At 43.4% G+C, this 27,167-nt stretch overlaps 1 protein-coding gene and 1 pseudogene across 1 annotated transcript in view; both read left to right on the forward strand.

The window, feature by feature from the left end:
* The first annotated feature begins 331 nt into the window (after window positions 1–331).
* On the forward strand, window positions 332–15,897 carry LOC139369599 (cilia- and flagella-associated protein 52-like; annotated as a pseudogene).
* A 2,954-nt stretch (window positions 15,898–18,851) lies between these two features.
* The window catches only part of LOC139370341 (ubiquitin carboxyl-terminal hydrolase 43-like), a 114,008-nt gene continuing 105,692 nt past the window's right edge, over window positions 18,852–27,167 (forward strand). The window contains exon 1 of the mRNA XM_071109767.1: window positions 18,852–19,487. Within this exon, the coding sequence (XP_070965868.1) occupies window positions 18,852–19,487 (636 nt within the window). The remainder of the gene's footprint in view (window positions 19,488–27,167) is intronic.

The following is a 27,167-nucleotide window of genomic DNA, read 5'->3' on the forward strand; positions in this document are numbered from 1 at the left end:
CTTTTCCTAAACTGCTAGGTTAATTATCATAACCTGCTGTGTAAGTTTTCTTAAACCTGCTACGAAAAGTCAAAGTTGACAAAACCTGTAACCCTTCTAGACAAAACCGAACTCTATGGACCAATCACACTCCAAAGACGCACCCAAATCTTTTCCTCCGTCTGCATGAGACAACTACTACATCACCATAGAAACTGACCCAAACAAATGGTTAAGTTGCTAGGCAACGTTTGTTTGTCTGGATGGCAAATGAGAGAAAGATAGCTGAAGCTCGAGAAGATTTTACAGGCTTGGAGACTTGGTGAAAAAATAGGTGCAATATTGTTGAATCATGGCTGGAGATGCACAAGAGATTCCAGGCTTGAGCTGGAGGCTGTAATTGGGTTCAACGGTAATGTAAAATATCATAGCATGCCATGGTAGCTACTAGTTACTAACGTTACTGTTGCTTGTTGCCAGTGGGGGTTTCAGCTGGTTTGTCATGTTTTCAATGTGTCTAAATATAACTCAATTATTTCTAATGTGCTATTCAGTTTATGGAAAGTATTTGGAAGTTTCCTTCAAAACTCTAATCCTTAAGGGCGCTGTACTGCAGCGCCAGCTGTGCCATCAGAGTCCCTGGGTTCGCGCCCAGGCTCTGTCGTAACCGGCCGCGATCGGGAGGTCCGTGGGGCGACGCACAATTGTCCTAGCGTCGTCCGGGTTAGGGAGGGATTGGTCGGTAGGGATCTCCTTGTCTCATCGCGCACTAGCGACTCCTGTGGAGTAGTGCGCGGTGCGCAGTGCGCGCTAGCCAAGGTTGCCAGGTGCACGGTGTAGCCTCCGACACATTGGTGCGGCTGGCTTCCGGGTTGGATGCGCGCTGTGTTAAGAAGCAGTACGGCTGGTTGGGTTGTGTATCGGAGGACGCATGACATTCAGCCTTCGTCTCTCCCGAGCCCGTACGGGAGTTGTAGCAATGAGACAAGATAGTAGCTACTACAACAATTGGATACCACGAAATTGGGGAGAAAAAGGAGTAAAATAAAAAATAAAAAACTCTAATCCACCCATGTTGAGGGGTGGGGGTGTGTGTCTTTTTTGTCAATAACAGCTGGTGCGCCATATCTAATATTAAAGACGTCTCGAATTATTGCTTGCCTGAGGTAGAGTACCTTATGATAAGCTGTCGACCACACTATCTACCAAGAGAGTTCTCATCTGTATTATTCGTAGCCGTCTATTTACCACCACAAAGTGAAGCTGGCACTAAGACCGCTCTCAACCAACTCTATAAGGCCATAAGCAGACAAGAAAATGCTCACCCAGAAGCGACGCTCCTAGTGGCCAGGGACTTTAATGCAGACAAACTTAAATCAGTTTTACCAAATTTTTACCCGCATGTCACAACCAGGGAAAAATAAATCCTAGACCACCTTTACTCCACACACAGAGATGCATACCAAGCTCTCCCCCACCCTCCATTTGGCAAATCTGACCATAATTCTATCCTCCTGATTCCTGCTTACAAGCCAAAACTAAAGCAGGAAGTAGCAGTGACTCGCTCAATACGCGAGTGGTCAGATGACGCGGATGCTCCACTACAGGCCTGTTTTGCTAGCACAAACTGGAATATGTTCTGGGATTCATTCAGTGGCATTGAGGAATACACCACCTCAGTCATCGGCTTCATCAATAAGTGCATCAATGACGTCGTCCCCACAGTGACTGGACGAACATATCCCAACCAGAAGCCATGGATTACAGGCAACATCCGCATGGAGCTAAATGCTATAGCTGCCGCTTTCAAGGAGTGGGAGACTAATCCGGACGCTTATAAGAAATCCCGCTATGCCCTCAGACTAACCATCAAACAAGAAAAGCGTCAATACAAGATTAAGATTGAATCCTACTACACTACACTACGCTCTGACGCTTGTCGGATGTGGCAGACTTTGAAAACTATCACGGACTACAAAGGGAAACCCAGACACGAGCTGCCCAGTGACGCGAGCCTACTAGACGAGATAAATGCCTTTTATGCTTGCTTTGAGGCAAGCAACACTGAAGCATGCACGAGAGCACAAGCTGTTCTGGATGACTGTGTGATAACGCTCACGGTAGCCGATGTGAACAAAACCTTTAAACGGGTCAACATTCACAAAGCCGCTGGGCCAGACGGATTACTAGGACTTGTACTCAAAGCATGCGCAGACTGTCAAGTGTCTTCACTGACATTTTCAACCTCTCCCTGACTCAGTCTGTAATAGCCAACATGTTTCAAGCTGACCACCATAGTCCCTGTGCCCAAAGAAGCGAAGGTAACCTGGCTAAATGATTACCGCCCCGTGGCACTCATGTCAGTAGCCATGAAGTGCTTTGAAAGGCTGGTCATGGTTCACATCAACAGTATCCTCCCGACACCCTAGACCCCCTCCAATTCGCAATTCCGCCCCAACAGACCCACAGATGACGCGATCTTAATCGCACTCCACACAGCCCTTTCTCACCTGGACAAAAGGAACACCTACAGTGGGGAGAACAAGTATTTGATACACTGCCGATTTTGCAGGTTTTCCTACTTACAAAGCATGTAGAGGTCTGTAATTTTTATCATAGGTACATTTCAACTGTGAGAGACGGAATCTAAAACAAAAATCAAGAAAATCACATTGTACACTGCTACCACTCACAGTTTGTTTGTTACCTATCACTTCGCCCCCACCTACAGTACATTTACAGATTACCTCAACTTGCCTGTACCCCTGCACACTGACTCGGTACCGGTGCCTCCTGTATATAGCCTTATTATTGTTATTCTTATTGTGTTACTTTTTATTATTACTTTTTACTTTAGCCTACTTGAACTGCACTGTTGGTTAAGGGCGTGTAAGTAAGCATTTCACGGTAATGTCTACACTTGTTGTATTCGGTGCATGTGGCAAATTTTATTTACCTTGATGAGTTTCTCCTGAATCCTGCTTCAGACAACCAAGTTAGGTTTAATCATAATCATAATCATATCCTCATCTTTAGTTCTGGTCTAAAGCATGTCTTTACAATTTTTGGGGGGACAGGACATATATTTTCTGGCCTCAGAGTGCACCCAGACAGAGAACACTTAATCTATCCTCTTGGTTGCACTGTTATTTTGAAGAGCCTGAAAGACGGCAAACAGGAGTTCCTCCATGGACACACCAACAACGTCTCCTGTGTCACTGTGTCCAAAAGCGGACGCTACATCGCTTCTGGACAGGTCACGCTTCTGGACAGGTCATGGGCTTCAAGGTAAACTAAAGACAGTGAAACGTTCTAGTATTAAGAGAGCAGTCATGTTTCGCCTCTTGATATCAGAGGCAGACAGACAGACAGACAGACAGACAGACAGACAGACAGACACCGTTGGATGGAGGCACGGAGGGAGAGGCTAAAGGTGAATGTTGAACGTAGGAAACACATGAATGGCTCTAGATTACAGAGTTAATTTATGTTGTTCCAGGCTGATCTGATCATCTGGGATTATGAGAAGAGAGCGATCCACGCCAGACTACAGCTCCACAAAGCGAAGGTGGAGGGACTTGCCTTCTCCCCCAATGACAAGTACCTTGTCTCCCTGGGTGGACAGGATGATGGAAGGTACGAGGTAGTTTAATGTAGTGAGCATTTTGTTCCAGTCCTGCTATAACACACCTTATCCTACTAATCAGCTGGTCCTCAGACCTTTGATTAGATGATTAGATTGGTTAGATCCAACAGGCTTTGGATGATTGTGTCACTTTAAAAACTACTTTCACATTGGAAGAATTTCAACAGTAATTTGTAGGTTATACGTTGGTTTGTGGTTTGTGGTTTGTGTTTTCAGCATTGTGGTGTGGAACCTTGAGAGCAAAGAAGCAATCTGTGGGAGCCCGGCCTCTGCCCACAGTGCAGGCCACTGCCTCACCATCGAGTACACCAACCACAGCGACAACATCTTCATCTCCGCTGGCAAGTGAGTGACTTACAGAGACTCTGGGTTGCTGTTAGAATAGAGCATTACTTTGTCAATCAGAACGGATCTTTATTGGACTTGAACACGACGGAGAATGATTAAATAAACAAAATGTATTATTAATACTTTCGAATTAACACACTTGTAATATGTTGTTTCCCTGTAGTGGCACAATGCGTGTTTGGGAGCTAGACCTTCCAAATAGGAAGATCCGGCCTACGGAATGCCAGACAGGACAACTGAAAAGGATTGTCAACTGCATTGAGGTGAGCTAAACCATAGAAAGCAGACACAGCTCGAAGTAATAGTGGTACTGACTGAATACCCACTGGGCACAGACGTCAATTCAACGTCTATTCCACGTTGGTTCAACGTAATTTCATTGAAATGATGTGGAAACAACATTGATTCAACCGGTGAGTAAATTGCACAATGGTGCCAAATGCCCCCCAAAATGATTTTGTACGACCCATTCTTAACCACTCAAAGTACGTTCAGAGACAAAGCAAAGGTAAACTATTCATCAATACTTCTCATGGTGTATTAATGAGAAAATCTGTAAACACACAAGTTCAGGTTCCTGTTATTTTATTCACATGGCAATTGTTCTCTGAATTAAGATAAAGAAAAAGAATTTCCCTGCATATCAAGCAGCCTCTCAAAGTAGTACAGGTGGAGACGGAAAGCTTATTTCTAAGGTGACCCCGTTGCATCACAGATCCCAGACGACGACCTTTTCTTTTACTGCGGAACCACCAGCGGTGACATCCTGAAGGTCAACCTGAAGGCCGGCCTCCTCAACAGCAGTGGGCCACGAAATTCAGCAAGGTAGGTTTACTGTATATTCAGTGTTCCGGGTGACCTCCACATGTTCATATCTCTGAGATCTTACTGTAGTTGAAATTTGGTACAGCTGTCCCTCTTGTCTTTTTGGTGCAGGGTGTGAACACAGGTGCTGAAGTCTGGGGACATCCTTGTGGGCTCTGGGGATGGCATGTTCACTTTGTGCTCAGGACCTAACTTCAACACCATCAAGTAAGTAAGTGCTGCAGGTTGACAGACAAGATATCGAGTTGCCATCAAATCAAAATCAAATGAAAGTTGATTGGTTGCGTACACAGATTAGCAGGTGTTGTAGCAGGTGCAGTGAAATGTTTATGTTACTGGCTCCAACAGTGTAGTAGAATGGCTCTCAAACACAGTACACATACACAATACAATAATCAAGAAATAACAATCCAGGTAGATCTTTTTTTTTTTTTTACCTTTAGGCAAGTCAGTTAAGAACAAATTCTTATTTTCAATGACGGCCTTGGAACAGTGGGTTAACTGCCTATTCAGGGGCAGAACGACAGATTAGTTAGTACCTTGTCAGCTCGGGGGTTTGAACTTGCAACCTTCCGGTTCCTAGTCCAACGCTCTAACCACTAGGCTACCCTGCCGCTCCAGATACTGTATATTAGAGTGAGCATGTGTGAGAATTCAGAATATATGCTGAACAAAAATATGAAAGCAACATGCAACAATTTCAACAATTTTACTGAGTTACAGTTCATATAAGGAAATCAGTCAATTGAAATAAAGGCCCTAATCTATAGATTAGGCCCTATGGATTAGGCCCTAATCTATGGATTTCACATGACTGGGAATCAAGCAGATTGCAAGGGGGGCACTTTAACCGACTGTATAGGTCACGTCAGATTCCTGAGTAGATGGTCCGGCGGGACCACCCAGGCTTCCAGTTCAGTGTATATTAGTGTGCATCTGTTCAGTGTATATTAGTATATATCTTGTCAGTGTATATTAGTGTGTATCTGTTCAGTGTATATTAGTGTATATCTTGTCAGTGTATATTAGTGTGTATCTGTTCAGTGTATATTAGTGTATATCTTTTCAGTGTATATTAGACAAGCGAACAACATTCACAACCTTTTCATTGTCAATAAATCCATATGGCTCATATTCTTGATGAAGAATGTTGGCAAGCTCACTTGTTTGACACCACACAATTAACCAAATCTGCTAAATAGCGCAGCTAATAACTCTATATAAAAATACTGTGATCAAATAAAAACAATACAATAAAAAAAAATAGGAGAATAAATGATTTTAAAAAAAAGTATGTTCATGATAATTTATACACACTTTCTACCTGGTATTAGTAGTTTAGATTCAGAATGGAGTATTATTTTGCGTCCCATTCAAAACCTCCCGCGACCCACCAGTTGAGAACCACTAGTTTATATCGTCTATCTAAAACTGTCATGTTGCATCCATACTGTAGCTTAGCCTACACATTAGACTGGCTACATTTCTTCAGCCCCTCAGCTTCATGGCAAACAAAGAGGTGGGGCTGGGATTTTGTATATATTTTTTTATTACAGAGTGGGCCTTTTAATGCTATGTGTAGAAGTACATAAAGTACTCAATGTGGTATTCTGCCATTCATCATCTAACCCCCATAGGAAGGTTGAGTTGGAGGGGGGATTGACGTCCATCGCTGTGAGAGGCGAGGGCCACCAGTTGTTTGCAGGAACGGAGGCGGCTCAGATCTACCGTCTCGGCTACACAGACTTCAAAGAGGAGCTGTTCGCCACCAGTCACAACAGTGCAGTCAAAGACGTGGCCTTCCCTTTGTGATTGACACCCTTCAAAATACAGGCACCCATTTAGAGACAAGATTACATACTGTACGTGATTCACTCTTTTCCCCCACATTATTGTTTTACAGCACACATTCTATTATCACTACTACCTGATTGCCAAATGTCCCCTCAAATATATAGCTGTCTTTACCTATATCCACCTCAACCATAGTCTATGCTGTCAAGAGAAACTACCTCAAACAACATTGCTTTCGTCTACCTTCATGCTTTGCCGTCATTGCCCATTTACTCCCACTAGAGGGCGACATGACCATGTTTAAAGCATAAACATGTATTATCGCCTATGGCTCCGGTACAAAGCAAATCCTGTTCCACAGACTAAAGTGCAGAATGACTGGCCATAAACTTATTCCAGTGATGTTTCTGATTCTTTCCCAGTGGCTCGTCGGAGCTGTTTGCCACGTGTTCCCAGGATGACATCAGAGTGTGGCACGCCGAGACCTCCAAGGAGCTGCTGCGGCTCTCCGTCCCCAACATGACCTGCAACGCCCTGAACTTCATGATCGACGGACATAGCATCATCAGTGGTAGGCAGGAACCATTAGGAGTTCTGTTTGGTAATGGTGTCATTTAAAAAATGAACACACACCCAACTAAGTGCACACACACACCTACACACACTTGCACACACTTGCACGCACACACACACACACACACACAAGCATACATAGACGCATAGACACACGCACACGCACAGTATATGTGTGTGTTTGTGTGTGCAGTAGCCACAATGCTAGCAGTAGCCACAACCCTGATGTGGCTAGCACTACACTAGGGAAGGACGAGACGGCATCAATGCAGTGTATGGCATTGTCTTAAGTTATAACGATGATGGACTAGCGACAATTATTATGGAGCACACTAGCCTGTAAGATAATGGCTGTATTTTTAATGTGAGGGTGTGAATGTGCCTGATATTCCTTCTCATTGTTGGAGCCTTGATATGTTGAGTTGTGATAATAATAAATGGTTTGATCCTCTACTGTACATTTTCATTCCAGCCATTTACAGTTAAGACACGCGTCCAATATAAGGAACTGAGCCCACAATCTTCACAGTAGCCTGGGTGCCAGTCTATTTAGGCCATCATGCCACTCCTTGCCACAGTGTTTGGCATGATAGCACAAAGATCTGGAACCAGGCTATCATCTCAACACATTACAGCACAACCGCAATATAGAAATACTTAGGAATGTCATGTATCTACTATTCCCATCTGATGTATTTGACATTTGTACAAATATTTGAAGCTCTTCCATTTCTCCCATCCTTCTCACAAAAACACTCCCAGAAAACACGTATTATTGCATACATATGTAGTGGTGTTCCTCAACGGCATCATTGTATTGAGTCCTAGTGCCAGTCTCTGGCCTGTTGCAGGTGCGTGTGTGGGAGATCCTCCAGGGCTGTCACCGGCTAATTGAGACCATGAAGGAACACAAAGCCACCATCACCAGCATCAAGATCAAGAGCAACGACAAGGAGTGTGTCACCACCAGCTCGGACGGGGCCTGCATCATCTGGGACTTGGTGTGAGTTCAAATGCACATTCTCATGTACTGTATACACACACACACACTGTACACACACATACTATACACACACACATGCATGGATGTATGCATGCTCAAATCTATAAACACATGTAGATGTGCAAGCAAGCACGCACACACACAGACACAATGTACACACACACACACACCCACATACACACACACACACACACACCCAAACACTTCTCTACCCCATACCCCTAATCCTTTATCCCTCTCTGTCTGATTGCATTGGCTTCCCACTGTGAGAGGCTTTCAACACACATCATTACTACCACTACCACTGCCACTACCATTAATACCACTCCTCCATTCATGTGTTTCCTGTATTCAACATTCAGTTAAAGTCTCTTGCTCTCCTTCTCCCCCCTCCCTTTCTCTCTCTCTCTCTCTCTCTCTCTCTCTCCCTGCTTCTCCTCTCTGTCTTCCCCTTTCCCTTCCTCTCCCTCTCTCCTCCTCCCGCTGCAGGCGTTTTGTGAGGAATCAGATGGTCCTGGCCAACACTCTGTTCAGCAGTGTGTGTTACCACCCCGAGGAGTACGAGATCATCACCAGTGGCACCGACAGAAAGGTTTGGAATTAGAAAAGACTCAGGTCCCTCTTGGTGCCAAGACTCACTGGCACAGCACACTGTAGCTAGCTGATGATTTCTCTGTGCAGCGTATGGTCCCCAGTCACCAGTCATGGAAAGTTAGAGAAGGCTGTTCTCTGTATTGAGGCATTCTTGTTAGCCTTCATCTCATCTCAAGATGAGCTCTGTTAGAGAGGCTAGTATTGTTGTGCTGTAGAAAGGCCATGTCAAGCTTGTACACATGCGTGCGTCAGCTGTGTCGTGTTTTAAAATGTTTCCCTACCTTCTTTACCAATCATAATAAGCCACGATGTAGCAGTCATGCTGCCAGGTGTCTGTAACACCTCTTTAAGCCTTGATTACCTATAATGAAAACTGAGTTACATAAGGTGGGATCGGAGGTTCACAACAGCCCCGCTTCAATATGCACCGTAATATCCACTCATCACAAGCTCTACAGACTAATAAGGCCCGTATTGTTGGCTCAACACCATGCTGTGAGGTGAGCACAAACTGTGCTGATTAGCGAGCACTGTGAATGCGCTGAGGCTGAAAAAAAGAGAGACTGAGAAAATGAGTGGAGGAAAAAAGAGAGAGAGAGAGACTAGAAAGAAAGTGCTCTGGCTCTCGCGTCTTCCTGCGGATGCGATGCCCGCCTATGCCATCCAAGTGCCCGTGTGCCAGATACACCATCTGCTCGCCCCAGGACACAGGCGCTCTGTCTGGGGTGAGCAAGCAGTAACACACACACAGATACACACGTGCACACACACACACACACTGAAAGAAAGAGAGGGAGAGAGAGGGGGACAGGGGGGGGGGGGGCAGGAAGAGAGGGATTGGATGCAGCAGCACCTTGGCTCAGAGTTCAGTCAATGGTAGAGGGTCTTTGGGGACAGCTTCACACTCTCCAGTCTGTCGGATGGAAGGAGACAACAGAACAGACTACTGCTGCTGGTGGTTCTGTGGTGGGGTCATCCAGAAGCCTCTTGTGATGATGACCCAGCACTCCTGTGTTGGTACCAGTTTGGGCTGATTGTGATGTAGGGCCATCAGGGTCTTGGGATTGAGCCTGTGGTATTTATCAATAGCCATTGTGGCATGTCAATTATCAGAAGCATGGTATATAGGCTTCTGTGGCCTTCCCATTGTCCAGCACTAATAGGACAATAAAGACCTTCTGAAGTATTCCGTTTGAAAGAGAGAGAGCTCTTGATCGTCCTATAACTTATTTGTTTGACTAATGTCCTTGAGATGTCCTTGAGATGTTGGCGAGAGATACTGTATGTGTAAATGGATTAGCATGGTCAAATACATGGCTGGGCGTAGCGTCGGGATAAATGGAAGCCCACACAGTAGCTAAGAATGCTTTATCGGTGTACAGCCCTTCGTAAGTGGGTTACTGTCCTCAGTGATGTATTGCCTCAACATGTAGGTGGAATTACACAACACTCTACACACAACAGAGTGAAAATGTAGACTAATCTTAGCACAGCATGGATTCATGTTTTCAACATACTGGTATTGAAATTACACAACACATACTGTACCATAAGATTGCACAAAAGACTGGACTTTTAATCTCAATTTGGCACAGTGGTGTAGCTTTCAATGCATTGTAATGGTTGTGTAGCTTTCAAGGCATTGTAATGATTATAGGACCTATTGCTGAAGCTATCCTGCTAGGCAATTAGTATTTAAAGTTCATTGGAGCCATTTTATATCTCTATCAAATCATTTCTGGGTAACAACAAGTACTTTACTGTGAATGTTTTACATTTAAATGGTCAATAATCATACGAAATTGCAGTTTGTAGCGTGGTTCGTTCTGCGTTGTGTACTTTTAATTAAGACGCTGCCACAACTGGAGGTCTGCTAGTTGAATAATTTTTTTATTTGCCCTGCACACGAAGAGACAACACACATTATGTTAACCCTTGGCGCGGTCCTAGCTCTCAGGCACCTTGCTAGCTGAAGGTCAGGCAAAAGAGCAATTTATCAAGCAAGACTTTTGCTAGGACTGTCTGGGAGTGGTCTGAGTAAGTGGACTAATTGGATGAGCCTAATGGGAGGGATATGTAACCTGAAAACTAGCTGTTATTGGCAGACTCTTATACCGCCTGGCCAAAACTCCATCCCACCAAAACAGGCAGGAATGTCAAGCGGTCTTTTCTAACAGCTCTTACACTAAAAGGGCATTATTATAATTTTCCCAATTGTACAGTATTATTCCAACCTCATAGTGTGTAAATATATATAAAACACAGAAAAATCCTGTTAATAACTGCACTGTCACTTTAAAGAAAGAATAATGTGATGTCATTTCAGCAAGCCATGACACCCACCATCTCAGATTGTTCTGAAATTGTTTCTGTAGTAAGAAACCGGTAAGATTAGCATTCCTGAAATATTATTTTTGCTGAAATTAAATGTTAAATGGGAGAAATTAAGCTAATTGATTGCATCCAAATTGGCCATTTTAATTGATAGGATTCAGATAATATTCAATAAATATAGTACCCAACATCCGACCAAACCTGTTCTTATTAATGACAAAAATTAGGTATCCCAAAAAATAGTCAAAAGCCACCAACAGGCCCCACACACCCCATGCCAATCCCACCCCAACAACCAGTATACAGTATCAGTTCTCTGTTTGACAAGTAGAATGAAACTGTGGCTTGGAGTACTGCTTCTCCATACTGTAATTTATTCCCTGTGAATCTGGTGATGTTTTTTCCCAACTGAAGTCACTTGCATTATTTACCATAAAGAGGTGTGAAAGTCACATATTTTGACCACTAGATGCCGCTGTTCCTGCTATACCGCCACACTCTTTTGTCTATTTTGCCGGTCTCTTGTGTTTATTAAATAGCTTTCCTTTGCAACTTTGGATAGAAAACCAATAGATTTGGCTCATTATGAAAATACATTGTGTGGTCATCCTCACAATTCAAGCCAATCAATTCAGTTTGTCCTTCTCTCAGCAACCTAATGCTTCAACCTAACTCTCCTTGAATAGGAGCCAGGTTCTACAGGAGAAGGGAGGGAACACAGATGGGTTAGGGTGACTCGGCCACTCTCACACAGGTGCTGGTCTCTAATAAGCCTTCCATGACACCAGGAGAGGGGAGAGAGGTCGTGACTAGAGAATCAAACTGGATTTGAACCCATTCCCTATGACACAACACAAACTATACTGGAGAGAGGGAGCGTTGTGTCTGCTACTTGGCTAACTCTCCTCCCTCTCACTTTTTTGGCTGTGTCATATCTCACCTCATATGATAGCTAGTGATTTGATTAAGATTCAAATCATGTAAGCTAGTTGCTGCTGGTATTGAGGGGTTTTTCTTTCTTTCACTATGCTGACCAAAAATGTTATTTCATAAAGTGAATGAATGCATGCAAAGAACTTTGGATTTCTCCATTTAATTTCAATCATATTGAAAAAATATCATTTATGCATAAATGATGGTTGTCGGTCATTATGTTGACCATATGTTTTCACAATGAATGATGCATGTAAAGAACCTTGAGCCTTTCCATTTTATTGAATTATACTGAAGAACAGTCTTGACTGTTGTGTATTTCTCAATAATGTCTAACAAATGTGTTTTCCAGTCAGTAAGCTTTTCCATTGAATTTGAATGATATTGAGGTACAAAAGTGTTTTTTTTACCATCCCACAGAAATGTCTCTCTTAGGCTGCCTCTTTGCTCTAAGCGCTGTTTTTCATTCTTAAAACTATAAATATCTTGTTGTTTTTTTGCCATTTGTTTCTCTTCAATCCCATTATTACAAACTGTATTTGATATGTCTTTGTGAGATTACATTTCCTCAGTCCATAATGCATTATGTTTGTGGTCTTACTAAGAGATGAAATCCAGTCCGAGAAGCTATTCTCATAAATGCGATTCTGAGCTCTCTCCCATGTAACATTACTTGTTTCATTGCATACAACTGGAGCTTTTTTCTGATTGGCCGACACCTTTCTGATGAATCCTCTGAACTGGTTTATTCAGATATTCTAGACATTTTCTCACTTCTGTGTGAGGAGATGGCGTAGGTTATTGTAATATTCACTCTATAGCCTAAACATTGACTCGTTGATGATTTAGATTTTCAGTTAATAAAGCCCATTGTGTGTATAAAGAAATCATTCATTTCCAGGTACAATCAGTTTGGCCAGTTCCAATACTTAAAATCACAAATGGTTTAGTTCTGTGCTGCCAGACAGTTAAGCTGCCAGTTTCCTCATCCTTGATACCTCACATGCTGCATTTTAATGATGAAATTCGTCTGTCCACTCGTTTTGCGTCAGTTAGTTTGTAATTGTAATTAGCTTTGTCATAAAAAATAACAAGAAAGGACCTCGCTTGCGTGTGTGGGGAGATTGTGGCGTTACTGTGCGGCTATAAATAAACTTCAAATAACAATTGAGCCTTTGAGAGACGCAAGTCTTTGACAGCTGCAAACCCTCGGGATGATTAACTCTCATTTAGAGTCACAAACATGTTGTTTTAACTGTGGCGGGCGCACAAAAACTTGATAGGATTTCTCCGGCCTCATTTACATATAGTGGAATAATGAAGATGGATAATTCAGTGAGGCAGAATTACTATACTATGAACGAACAGAAGACATACAAGGAGTGGCATTCATACTTACTATAAAACTGTGATGCATGGTCATTTTCAGAATTTATTGTAATATAACATAGCATATGTCAAATAAACGAATCTGACAAGTTTTATATGTACAAGCTCTCTCATTCATATTCCATATAGCTGAATGGCCTTCTTCTTTCCCAGATTGGTTACTGGGAGGTGTATGACAGCTCAGCCATCAGAGAACTGGAGGGCTCCCTTTCAGGAGCCATCAATGGCATGCACATCTCACAGGACGGGCAGCACCTTGTCACTGGTACAGTACCCTTTACATTGGTTTTGTTGGCTGAGTTGAAGAGGTAGAGCATGAGTTGATTTGTGGTCTCGCCAACTGTTTGACGTGACATAGACATAGGAGTTGGCACAGCTCCCAACAGATCTAGGACTAGTCTACTGTTGACTTCTGTCATGACGTTGGCCTGGGGGTTAGGTTTATGACAGTCATAAATACCACTTTCCCCGTTTTTCCTCTCTCTATGCTACTGATGTTACATTTGCAAACCCCTTGGTTAAAATAGAGATTCTGGGGACATCAGAAGGTGGGGGGAAATGAACTATATTCTGGTAATCCGACCAATTGAACATATGCGGTGGTACTTAATGAATATGATGTCAGTTCGGTTGTCATTTAGACATTCTCATCGATGATAAGATGACATAAACTCTACAGTGGAAAGTCTACACATCAAAGTTATCGGATTCACATGGAATTGTTGTTCAATTTAAATGTTTGAATATGAAATTATTTGTGATGGGATGAAATGTGATTTTAGCTTCTAAAATGTGAGATTTGGGTTTTCATAAGGTAGGGCTCTGCTCAATCAGTGGCCCGCCCCAGTGAAGGGACATGGGCTATAAAACTTTTCAAACACGCCCTCCTCTCCCTTCCTATATAAAGCCTTGATGACAATATAACCTCCTGTTCCGAGGATGTGAGGACGACGGTCCGATGTCAGAATGGTTCAGATAAAAACTACAGAACGAAGCCAACATCAGCGTGAGCTTTGGTTGCGAATGGTATGAACTCTTGGCCTCCCGGGTGGCGCAGTGGTTAAGGGCGCTGTACTGCAGCGCCAGCTGTGCCATCAGAGTCCCTGGTTCGCGCCCAGGCTCTGTCGTAACCGGCCGCGACCGGGAGGTCCGTGGGGCGACGCACAATTGGCCTAGCGTCGTCCGGGTTAGTCGGTAGGGATGTCCTTGTCTCATCGCGCACCAGCGACTCCTGTGGCGGGCCGGGCGCAGTGCGCGCTAACCAAGGTTGCCAGGTGTAGCCTCCGACACATTGGTGCGGCTGGCTTCCGGGTTGGATGCGCGCTGTGTTAAGAAGCAGTGCGGCTGGTTGGGTTGTGTATCGGAGGACACATGACTTTCAACCTTCGTCTCTCCCGAGCCCGTACGGGAGTTGTAGCGATGAGACAAGATAGTAGCTACGACAACAATTGGATACCACGAAATTGGGGAGAAAAAGGGGTAAAAAAATAAATAATTAAAAACTTTGAACTCTTATTCACTACAGAAGTGATACCTCCTAGACGTTGAGTTAGCAACAGCAGCTGCAAATGCAGGTTAGGAAGGAACAGACACAACAACGTTACTACAACGTATCCAGTTTACCAGCAGAGACATTCTTCAAAGGACAAAGGACTCGGTTACACATTATGTGTATGTGTAATTCTGTGTGATTAGTTAGGTATTTAGTAAATAAATAATAAAACACAATTTTGTATTTCTGATTCAACTTGTTAGCCAGGGTTCAAATCAAATCAAATTTTATTTGTCACATACACATGGTTAGCAGATGTTAATGCGAGTGTAGCGTTCGTGCGAGTGTGGGTTCGTGAAGTTAACCAAGAATTTACAACTTTCAGATGAGACTGAATTAAGGTGACGATTAATATTGACTGCTATTGATGTAAAATATTACTAGGTCTTTAAGAGTTTATTCAGAAGATAACAGCTCTATAAATATTCTTTCATGGTGCCCCGACTCTCTTGTTAATTACATTTACATGATAGCTCAATCAGGTAATATTAATTACGGAGAAATTATTTTATAGAATAGCATGTCATATCACTTAATCCGGCATAGCCAAAGACACGACACTACCATCGATCAACAACACCACATGGTCTGTCCATTAAATATCCCTGTATCGACTCTCAATAGCTTGGGACTATCGTGAAGAGCACTTGGTTGAACGTGACTTCAGCATGCGGTTGGATCAATGTTCGAAGGCTTTTCTATAGAAATAAACAAGATATATGTGTCTCTGCTTGCCCACTTCAGGTGGAGACGAGAAGTTGGTGAAAGTGTGGGACTACTCAAGAGGGCGAGGTGATCCACGTAGGCGTCGGCCACAGCGGCAGCATCACCAGCGTCAAGATCTCCACCAACAACAGGAGCATGGTGAGCGCCAGTGTCGATGGGGCTGTGCTCCGGTGGAGGTAGCCCCACCCCTCCTCTCCCTAGAGTGCCTTCCGGAGGCCAGGAGAACAGAGAGTCAAAAAACCCATGACCCTATGGCCTTTGACCCACACACCCTACAAACTTTTTACTTTGGAACTTGACCCTGCCCAGTCCCAATACACACCTGTCCCCACACCAAACAACTCTGAAGAACTCATGAACAGTGAACATGCCCTTAACTCATGAACATCCCCTTAGTGCTATCATAGAGCAAATGTTTCATTCATTCATGAAAATAAATGGATATAATTTTTATTTGTGCGATATTGACTGAAGTATGCATTACTAGCTACATTTTGCTTGTTGAAGGTAATTGCATAGTTGTAGTGTGGTATTCGCCATATTCTAATAATGTACTGTATCAACAAACTTGGCAGACACACATGTTCTAATATGCATGGAATTAACCTAATAAAATGATGTAGGGACTCTTAACCTCATCAATACAAAGTTGGATAATGTAGTCACAGAACATTATAAAGATACTCATCTGCTCATTATAGCCTTGAATAGCATTCTCTCGGATCTTCTAAGGGAAGAACAGAAGTGATTGTGTCATCCCCTTTTTCCCATTAATACACAGTGAATGTAAAAAGGCAGGCTACGCAGTACATTAAATGCATATTTCATACAGATATGACTGTCTTATATGCATGTCATGTGGTAAAGAAGAGAAAGAGAGACAACGAGGCCCAGATTCACAGGCACTTTAGCACACCGCTGCTGTCAGCTAATCTATCATTAGAGATTCCCCAGAGACTTCGGTAAAGAAGTGTGCGTGCGCGCACTCGGGTGTGTGTGTGTTTATGTGTGTGTATGTGTGTGTGTGGCCAGCGAGCCTCTTGGAATGCTTCCATCTTCTCAAACTCATTCCCCTCTCGATTGCTCAGAAGCTCAAAACTCAATAATTAATAGCTAACCCACTAGTCCGCTACCCACAAAAAGAGAGCAAACCTGCAGTGCGCTATCGACGGACCAAGTCAACAAAACATAACCTACACCCCTAGCTCTGTAAAATAGGGCATCCCACCCAACTGCCCATGCACGCACGCACACACACTGAATACTTCGGAGGCCATGCTATGAGATAAGAGTAATGTATAGCCCTATAGGGTAAGAGTTTGAGTTTCTGACTCATCGCAGAAGTTTGGAACCGGGGGCTGCAGAGTGCAGACTCCTCAGAAATACAAGGTTTCCGTTTACACTGCAATAATACGTGAGATTATACAAATATTGGAAGTGAAATATGAATGTTATACATCTGCGTGAGTAAATCATCACATCTGGCTCACTAAATCCAATCTATGGTCTTGGCGAGCTGTGAAATTAAAACCGAAATTGATTGAGAATATTAGCAGTGTATTGCACTTTGCGGTACAAAACATGCACTACCAAGTAGCATTAAAAACCATTTATTCTCTGTGTCTTTCCCATCATTTGATTCATCCACGTGTGTGTGTACCCAGATTGCAGTGAGGCAGGGGGATGTGCCAGCCTGACAAAATTATTTTTAGGACATTTGTTTGATAGTCGTGATGAATAATCAAATCAAAGTTGATTGTCCGTGTACACAGATTTGCAGACGTTATCGCAGGTGAAGAAAAATGCTTATGTTTCTAGCTCAAACAGTGCAGTAATATCTCCAACAGTGCAGTAATATCTTCTAACAGTGCATAAATATCTCCTAACAGTGCAATAAAATCTCCAACAGTGCATTATTAGATGAGGCATTCCATCAGAGGATAGGATAGTGCAGGTGCAGTCTATTAGTGTGCCATCACCAGGGTGCAGAACCATCTCAGCCTAAAACAGTAGGGGGCTCCTACACACCTCAAAAATATCATTATTTTCCGTTGGGACCATCTTGTAACAGAGGACATACACCGTAGCCTACTCACATCATACCAATATAGATTATAGTAAAAAAGGAAAGAAAGGGTACTGTACAGTGTAGACCTTGAATTGCTCTGATACAAAATAGGTTCAGTATTTTGCTTATATAGGCCTACAGAACGCTTGCAATAGTTTTGATTAAACAATACACAATAGTCCTTATCGTGCATCTAATTATAAGGGGGGCTTATACGCCTGTTACTAAATGAGTGTCAGCAAACTTGTTCAAGTTGTCATTAAGCCAACTATCCATCCGTTTCAGAGTCCTGTCACTACGTGCGCCATCTTCAATGTGGAACACTTTAATAAATGGAACACTAGTGACTTTAATAATGTTGACATATCTTGCATTACTCATCTCATATGTATATACTGCATTCTACACTTATCTACTGTGTCTTAGTCTATGCCGCTCTGACATAGCTTGTCCATATATTTATATATTCTTAATTCCATCCCTTTACTTAGATATGTGTGTATTGGGTATCTGTTGTTCAATTCTTAGATATTACTTGTTAGATATTGCCGCACTGTCGGAACTAGAAGCACACGCATTCCGCTACGCCCGCAATAACATCTGCTAAACACTTGTATGTGACCAATAAAATGTGATTTGATTTGATATAGGGTAAAATTGTAGGAGGGCGGGAATAACGCGCACTATCCACCAAACAGAAAACCATTCCGAGCGCTGCTGGAGGGAGAGAGATAAAGACCGCCAGCTGTTTGTGCTCGAGCACCGTGTCAACGACGAGGAAGTATTGAGCCGAGGATCATGGAGTTGAAGACAACTCACCTACGTGGTGGTTACTGGTTACAGGTGCCCGCTGCTTCACCATTTTACCAGCGAAACAGTATGACAAGGGCGCGCCGAGACCTGGCGGTAATTACCGGAATGTCTGAGGGACATTGTTTAGTCATGTGCCTAAACCACCGTATTGTCTATTAGCGGAGACCGGAGTGGTTTCGAGAGGAGGAGGTGTAAGGGCAGACAGGTAAGGAGTCTATTGCTTCAGTAGTTGTTTCGTTTTCACTTCTTGTTACCTGGTAAATAACCAGCCACCATGGATAACCACAAGGAGAGTAAGACGAGGAAACAGTCAATGAAAACCAAATCTACAAAACGCAAAGAGAAGAAATACAAAGCCGGGAAGCTTTTCAGGAGGAAATCGTTGAAGTCCGTTGGGAATTTTATGAGCAGGATACTGAAAACTTTGGGAACTTTGGCACACTTTGGCGACGTCGAGCCACCTGACGGCGAGGATGATGATGGCGGGTTCAGAGACAGCGCCGCGTGCACGTTGAGTGCCAACTCAGGGAATTTTAATAAAGATGAACTTCGGGTCTCGAGGGAGATTAAGGTGAAGAAGAGCGCCTCAACTTTGTCTTCTCATGGATCTATAAAAGACAGGCTGTCGTGGTGCTATGGCGACAAAACTCCAGGTGTCCTTGGGTTGAAGAATCATGGAAACACTTGTTTCATGAATGCGGTGGTTCAGTGCCTCAGTAATACTGACCTGCTGGCCGAGTACCTTGGTTTGGAACAATACAAGTCTGATTTGTGTCAGGGGAGAGTAAACGGAATTGTAAAAAACGAGGACGCGCAACTTGCCAGGGGTGAGGTGACCACACAGTTGGCATCCTTGGTGCGGGCGCTTTGGACCCTTGAATATACACCTCAACTGTCCGTGGAATTCAAGGTGAGTGGCTTGTGTAGAAACACTTCAAACGTAGCTCATGTTTGAGGTTTAATTGGTTATTTTCCATAACAGTTACCGCTCTTGTTCACCTATAGACTTATTTATTGCTTCAGTGCGACTCTGATCACGAGAAATGTTCAAAGCTCGGAGCAATCGCGTGCTCACCTCTACAGTTTCCTGCGCAGCATTTAATTCTAATAGGATTGGCATTTGCGAATTAATAATATTTAACTAAAGAGAACACATCGCTCCTTTTACACGAGGGTTTGTCATAGTAATAACAGTAGGCCTATGTGTGGGCGGCTATATCAACATGTCAGACTCAACAGGTTTCCACTGGGCACAAGCTGGTTGAATCAACGTTTCTTCAACCTAATTTGTCAACGTATTGTGACGTGGAATCTACGTGGAAAATACATTGGATTTGAAAAAAGTAATCAATGTTGTTTTGAGGGTGAAATTGGGGTGATATTTCAACCACAGGATTATGTCATTGTAACCGTCCCCTCGCCCATACCCGGGCGCGAACCAGTCACCCACCGCACCGCTCCACAAAAGCCACGGGGAACCACTACTTCAAGGTCTCAGAGCAAGTGACGTCACCGATTGAAACGCTATTTAGCGAGCATCACCGCTAACTAAGCTAGCGTTTCACATCCATTACACTCACCCCCTTTTGACCTCCTCCTTTTCCGCAGCAACCAGTGATCCGGGTCAACAGCATTAGCGCGCACCACCGCAGTATAACTTTAAACCGTCCCCTCGCCCATACCCGGAACCTTCTGCACACACCAACAACAGTCACCCACGAAGCATCGTTACCCATCGCTCCACAAAAGCCGCGGCCCTTGCAGGGCAAGGGGAACTACTACTTCAAGGTCTCAGAGCAAGTGACATCACCGATTGAAAAGCTATTTAGCGCGCACCACCGCTAACTAAGCTAGCGTTTCACATCCGTTACACTATCACTGTAACCAACTTTCAACATGTGCTAAAAATGTTGAATTTGTAACAATGTCAGATCTTCAATGGTATATCCACAATCAGCTAAATACAATAGGCTGGCGAGTTGATTTATCTACAGCCATTCATTTGGTCTCCCATCCAGGGTTTTAACCAAGCCTAGCTTTGATATTTGTCACTGACTACTACCACTGTAGTCAGTGGAAGTAGTCACTGACTACTACCTATTGTGGGAATGATTATTGAGAGATCTCCTAATAACTACATTTATTCGCTGTTGCTATCAAAGTCATTCCAAAGGGTAGGTTTATCAAAGTAAATTATATGTAACCATACCTCATAAGTCATATACTGACTGCATCATCAATGATACTATTTAGGCCTATATAGCATTTGCAAAGTTATCAACAGCTATTGTTTCAATGCAACCCAGGGTTCAACTAAAAATAGATAATATATAGATTTGGTTGATTTCAAATTTAATCTTCAAGTTATCATAAAAATGTTGGATTCACCTCTATCTCAACCAAAAATCAAAGTTAAAGAATAGGATTAAATCAAACTTTATTTAAAGTGCATTTAAAGTTAGATTAGATTTCGTCTTATTCTTTAACTTACATCTTTGGTTGAGATGGAGACGTGAATAAAACATATCAATTATTAATTTATAGACAAACTGGATATTGAATAGTGTGGTTGGCAACGCAACCAAATATCAACATTTGATGGAGATGTGTCTTCTGCTTGGATAGTTCCATCTGTGCCACTGACTTAGTCTGGCTTTAATTACAGTTTGTCTACTAATTAATCATTTATATGTTGGATTCACGTCTCCATCTCAACCAAAAATCGAAGTTAAAGAATAGGACTAAATATAATCGAATCAAACTTTAAATGCACTTTAAATATAGTTTGATTTAGTCCTATTCTTTAACTTTGGTTCTTGGTTGAGATGGAGATACGAAACCAACATATCAATGATTAATTTATAGACAAACTAGAATTAAAGCCGGGTTAAGTCAGTGACAACCAAACACAATTCAACATCACTTTTGCAAAACAGTAAATAGCCTATTAACTTGTCGACAAGTTAACTAATGATAGGTTCTCCAACTAAACCCAAAATAAAGTTTAAAGAATAGAATTAAGCCAGTGGCTCAGATGAAACTATCCAAGCATTAGATATCCTTAATTTTTATATTTGGTTGTGTTGTCAACCAAACACAATTCAGTATTACTTTTGTTATACAGTAAAAAGCCTAAAGTCAAGGCTCTTACAAACTAATAACAACATTTATTCAACCTTAAAATGAGTAACACGTCAATGGTGACATTTTGAGGTTAGCCTACGGTAACAAAAAATGTCTTCTTATGTAATCATAGAAAGTGTGCATGTTTTAAGATGGCATGCAGAGGTCGCAGGTCTGTGGAGATCTTCACAAGTGCTATAATAATCTGTGCAGAATATCAAACAGCATTGATCACTTGCACTATGCATTTTTAATGTAATCTCAACTGCAATCCAGATCATTTGGTTGTGCTTTTAGATGAAGCACAGTAATAACACATTAAGTTGTTGTATAAATACAAATGATCTGAGATGGTATTCGCCATTTGAACTTTGTTGTGCTTTTAAATGGTTGAAAGCACAGCGATAACACACATAAATGACAACTAAACCAAAAATCAGACATTGATTTTCCAATGGAATTTAGTTGTGCTTTTAGATGGTTGAAAGCATAATGATAACACATTGGGAATTCAACTAACTTCTGGCTGTCTTTATGAGTGAGTGAATAAAGGTTGAAATCTTATTGATCAACCTCTCAACCAAATATTACCCACATTTCCACACTGAAATGACGTGGTGTGCCTAGTGGGTTGTGACTGGAGGGAGTACAGCTAAGGCCGGAAGCATTTAAGCTAACCCTACGCCTAACCCGTTTCCTAACCTTAACCCACAGTAAGTCTCCTAACCTGCCACGTTAATTATCTTAATTAACCCGCTGCATAAAATCTCTTAACCTGCTACGAAAATGTCATTTCCGGTCGTATCTGTACTCCCTCTAGTCAGAACCGACTCAACAGTTCTCACGTCCTATTTCTGTGTAAGCAGACAGGTAGCATTTCAGGATAGGACCCTGTGGCAACGGTCAAAACAGGTGAGACATGTACTAGCAGTACAGGCAGTGTCAAAACTCCCATATGTTTGAATTAATGTCGAAATTCGGGTTCTCTTTTTCTTTTCCCCCCACACAAACATGGTCCAAACCATGTGTCAATGCCTATTGCCTAACGACCATTGACCACACATCAGGGCACATTTGCTAACTAATACGCATGCTGTGTGTGTGCCCTGTGGCTCCCACCTGCCACAAACCCAGATGAGGTGGCTTGTCTGCATTCCCTGGATGTTCTTACTGGGAGGAAGGGAGCGGTACTTCACATGCATGGATGGTGCACTGAGTTTACGGAATGCTGATGAGAGTGAGCCAGACCAAGTCAACACAGTGGTCAGGGACTGCCAGGAAAGCAGGCCAGAGTCCCAGGCGGCTGAGTCAGCGCAGGTGTCTGTCTGGCCTGATGATGTATGAATATGTATGTCTATGGTCTGGCCCCACAGGGACACCTGGGGCTGGTCATCCAGGGGCACAGTGCCCAAAGCTAATACCCCTGGGCCTGGGTGAATGACATCACTCACTCTCATTTACTGGAACCGTTGGACCTATGCTGCAAATATAGATGGTACCAGAATTCTGAATTAGAACATTTTGATTTGGTTCGGCTCATTATAGGCTCTAAGCTAATTATGATTCTAGCAGTAATTTGTGGAAATCGAACTGCGATGCAAAGATAGAGGGCTATGAGGTGAAGGATTTCATAAGCTTCAGAACAGGCAGGGCAATGTGAGATACTTTTTGATGTTTATACGTTAAGTTTTGTGTGCAGTCTCTCGAAATGCAGTACTCAGATCTATTGAATAATCAACTGCACTTGGGTATAGATATTCCCATTCATTCATTCTCATTCATTCCCTCCTCTCACTGCAGTTATAAGGATGGCTTTGACTTGAACAATACACCGATTTCTATCTGTTGGTCTTCTTTGAATGAGATGAGGATGTTTACTGCTGTAGCAGTGCAGCCAAGTGAATTTAGCCTGGGAAAGGTGGAGACCCCCTACTGAGCAAGCTCCACTGGTGCGTATGGAGAGTGCAGCAGTGAGCTCCAAAACAAACAAGAAATCGTGTTGGTGAAAGACAGGAGAACACCCACCTATCCATTTACTCCTGTCCCACGTAGGAATTGTACTAGTTTGTGATGCGGAAGGATTCTACACAGTGGTTCTTTGACAGCTAATTGTTTTTGTCAATGTCCGTGTGCTTTTAAAGAGCACTAGTCAAAGGCATTGGCCTGGTAAACAAGTTCAACAGTGACTGAGTGAGGATAAAAGTTGGCTCTGCAAGCTTTTCCCTCCCCTCACTATCCTTGCTGAGTCTGGAGGTGGTGGTTGTATCACGTTTCTCCGTGACTCCTGTGTAGGCGGTGGTGGGTGTGAGTGGGTGTCATGTTGGTTGTTTTGGAGCACAGGCAGAGATTCAGTGTTTGTGTTTTCCTGTCTCTGCTTTCTTTCAAGACCTATGGTACTCACACATTTCCGCAGGATGTATTCACCACCATGATTAATGGTCTAGGTTCAACAGGGGGGTAAATCAATTTCAACTACACTAGGCTATAAGACCACCCAATCTCCCCACTTTATCTTAGTGAAGGTAATGGTACAGAAACCATTAAAGGAGCAATCTGCAATATTTACAGCAGTTCAGTGGTCATTTTAATTAATGATATACAGAACACCCATTGATTATTGAAGAATACAACACAAATGCCTCATTTTATCTTTAGGCAAGTCAGTTAAGGACAAATTCTTAATGAACAGTGGGTTAACTGCCTTGTTCAGGGCAGAACAACAGATTTTTACCTGGTCAGCTCAGGGATTCAATCTTGCAACCTTTCGATTACTAGTCCAACGCTCTAACCACTAGGCTACCTGCCACCCCTCATGAGCTTGGTACAACTGTCTTACCCCACCATATCCCAAATTACAAGGTTATTTTGCGCCATTGTTCAGATTTATTGCAAACTACGTGGTAGGGCTGCCGTTTGGCCACCCCAAATATGTACTAGTGATTGTGCCTTTAGGATACAGTAAAACCGCAGACCCTCGTTCTTCCCACACAAATGCATATTTACTGCCTCCAATATAAGTCGTGGAGGTTGCGTCCCAAATGGCACCCTATTACCTACAAAGTGCGCTGTTTTTTTACCAGAGCCCTATGGGCCCTGCTCAAAAGTAGTGCATTTTATAGGAAGTACGGTACCATTTGGGATGCAGCTATAGGAGTTTAAACTTCTCCATTAAAATAGTGTTAACAGAAAGCCTTTCCCAGGCTGTAAACCACTCAGAGATGATTATGGCCAATCGCAATTCATCCTTTGTTTCCTTCTCTATTCTTGATGGTAGTAAATCCCACATTAGGGACGTTGTCGCGGAGACGAGGCACACTGGCAGCCATCACACTGGCAGCATATCAGGAAGAGGATTTCATGTTATGTTACCGAAACTCTTTGGGAAATGAAATCTTGGAGAGCCTTGCATCCAAAATCTTATGTTGTCTTGCCATAATATATAGTGGTTTTCATTCTTTTGGAGGTGAATACATGGACATGAAGTCTAGCATCCAAACTAGTACGTCCTCTGCCATCATATATATATTTTGTGGTGAATTCAGATACAGTATAACTCAGATTAATCAGGATCAAAGAGTTGGATGAGTTTTGGGCCAAAAAATTCAGACAGGGGTGTCAAGCGTGGGGAGCCAGGAGACAGACAAGGGCATTTGCTTGGTGGCCGGGACTGCGGTGGGCTGAGGTTTGTGTTTCTCTCCCAACCGACCAGCGGTCGCCCTCCAGGGGAGAAGCGGGGGGAGGCTGCGTCGTCTGGGGCTCAGCTGAGATTGATGAGTGGAAAAAATTGAGAAAATGAGAGAGGGAACGAGGGAGGTAGAGTATGGGGGGAAAAAGGGAGCAGAAGGGAGAGGCTTTATTGAGTGGAGGGAATGGAAGGAGAGGCAGGGCAGGAGAGGAATTAAGTGATGACCCATCAGTGTCTGCCTGATCAGCGAAGGAGAGGATCGCCAACCAGCAACACCAGGCTGCTGCTGCAGAAATATGTAACAAGGAATGGAGGTGCCAGTAATGATGGTGATGGATACCATCCAGGCTCATTCCCACCAGGCAGCAACATCTGCTCTTGCGTGTGTGTGTGTGTGTGTGTGTGTCAACATCACAACCTCTAAATCTTATGTAATGTCCTAATTCCTCATGGTTCTCCCTCCCAGACTGTCATTGTGTAATCTAACAATGTCCATTTGACAGGCCAGGCTGGGGTGACCCTGTAAATGTGTTTTTGAGAGGAGTCATTTTGTTAATGTATGGCACATTCCTAGTCCTGACGGAGCTCTCCTTATACCTCGCTGTTTACATTAGAATGTGCATTGACAATGTCGTTCCCATAGCAACGATTAAAACATTCCCAAACCAGAAACCGTGGATTGATGGCAGCATTCGCATGAAACTGAAAGCGCAAGCCACTGCTTTTAACCAGGGAAAGGTGACCGAAAACATGACCGAATACAAACAGTGTAGCTATTCCCTCTGCAAGGCAATCAAACAAGCTAAGCGTCAGTATAGAGACAAAGTAGAGTCACAATTCAACAGCTCAGACACAAGAGGTATTTGGCAGGGTCTACAGTCAATCAAGGATTACAAAAAGAAAACCAGCCCCGTCTCGGACCAGGATGTCTTGCTCCCAGGCAGACTAAAAACTTTTTTGCCCGCTTTGAAGACAATACAGTGCCACTTACACGGCCCGCAAACAAAACCTGCGGACTCTCCTTCACTGCAGCCAACGTGAGTAAAACATTTAAACATGTTAACCCTCGCAAGGCTGCAGGCCCAGACGGCATCCCCAGCCGTGTCCTCAGAGCATGCGCAGACCAGCTGGCTGGTGTGTTTACGGACATATTCAATCAATCCTTATCCCAGTCTGCTGTACCCACATGCTTCAAGAGGGCCACCATTGTCCCTGTTCTCAAGAAAGCTAAGGTAACTGAGCTAAACGACTACCGCCCCATAGCACTCACTTCCGTCATTATGAAGTGCTTTGAGATATGGTCAAGGACCATATCATCTCCACCCTACCTGACACCCTAGACCCACTCCAATTTGCTTACCGCCCAAATAGGTCCACAGACAATGCAATCTCAACCACACTGCACACTGCCCTAACCCATCTGGACAAGAGGAATACCTATGTGAGAATGCTGTTCATCAACTACAGCTCAGCATTTAACACCATAGTACCCTCCAAGCTCGTCATCAAGCTCGAGACCCTGGGTCTCGACACCGCCCTGTGCAACTGGGTACTGGACTTCCTGACGGGCCGCCCCCAGGTGCTGAGGGTAGGTAACAACATCTCCACCCCGCTGATCCTCAACACTGGGGCCCCACAAGGGTGTGTTCTGAGCCCTCTCATGTACTCCCTGTTCACCCACGACTGCGTCCCTGTTCACCCACGACTGCGTGGCCATGCACGCCTCCAACTCAATCATCAAGTTTGCAGATGACACTACAGTGGTAGGCTTGATTACCAACA

This window comes from Oncorhynchus clarkii, chromosome 17 (assembly GCF_045791955.1).
Source record: "Oncorhynchus clarkii lewisi isolate Uvic-CL-2024 chromosome 17, UVic_Ocla_1.0, whole genome shotgun sequence".
Taxonomy (NCBI): domain Eukaryota; kingdom Metazoa; phylum Chordata; class Actinopteri; order Salmoniformes; family Salmonidae; genus Oncorhynchus; species Oncorhynchus clarkii.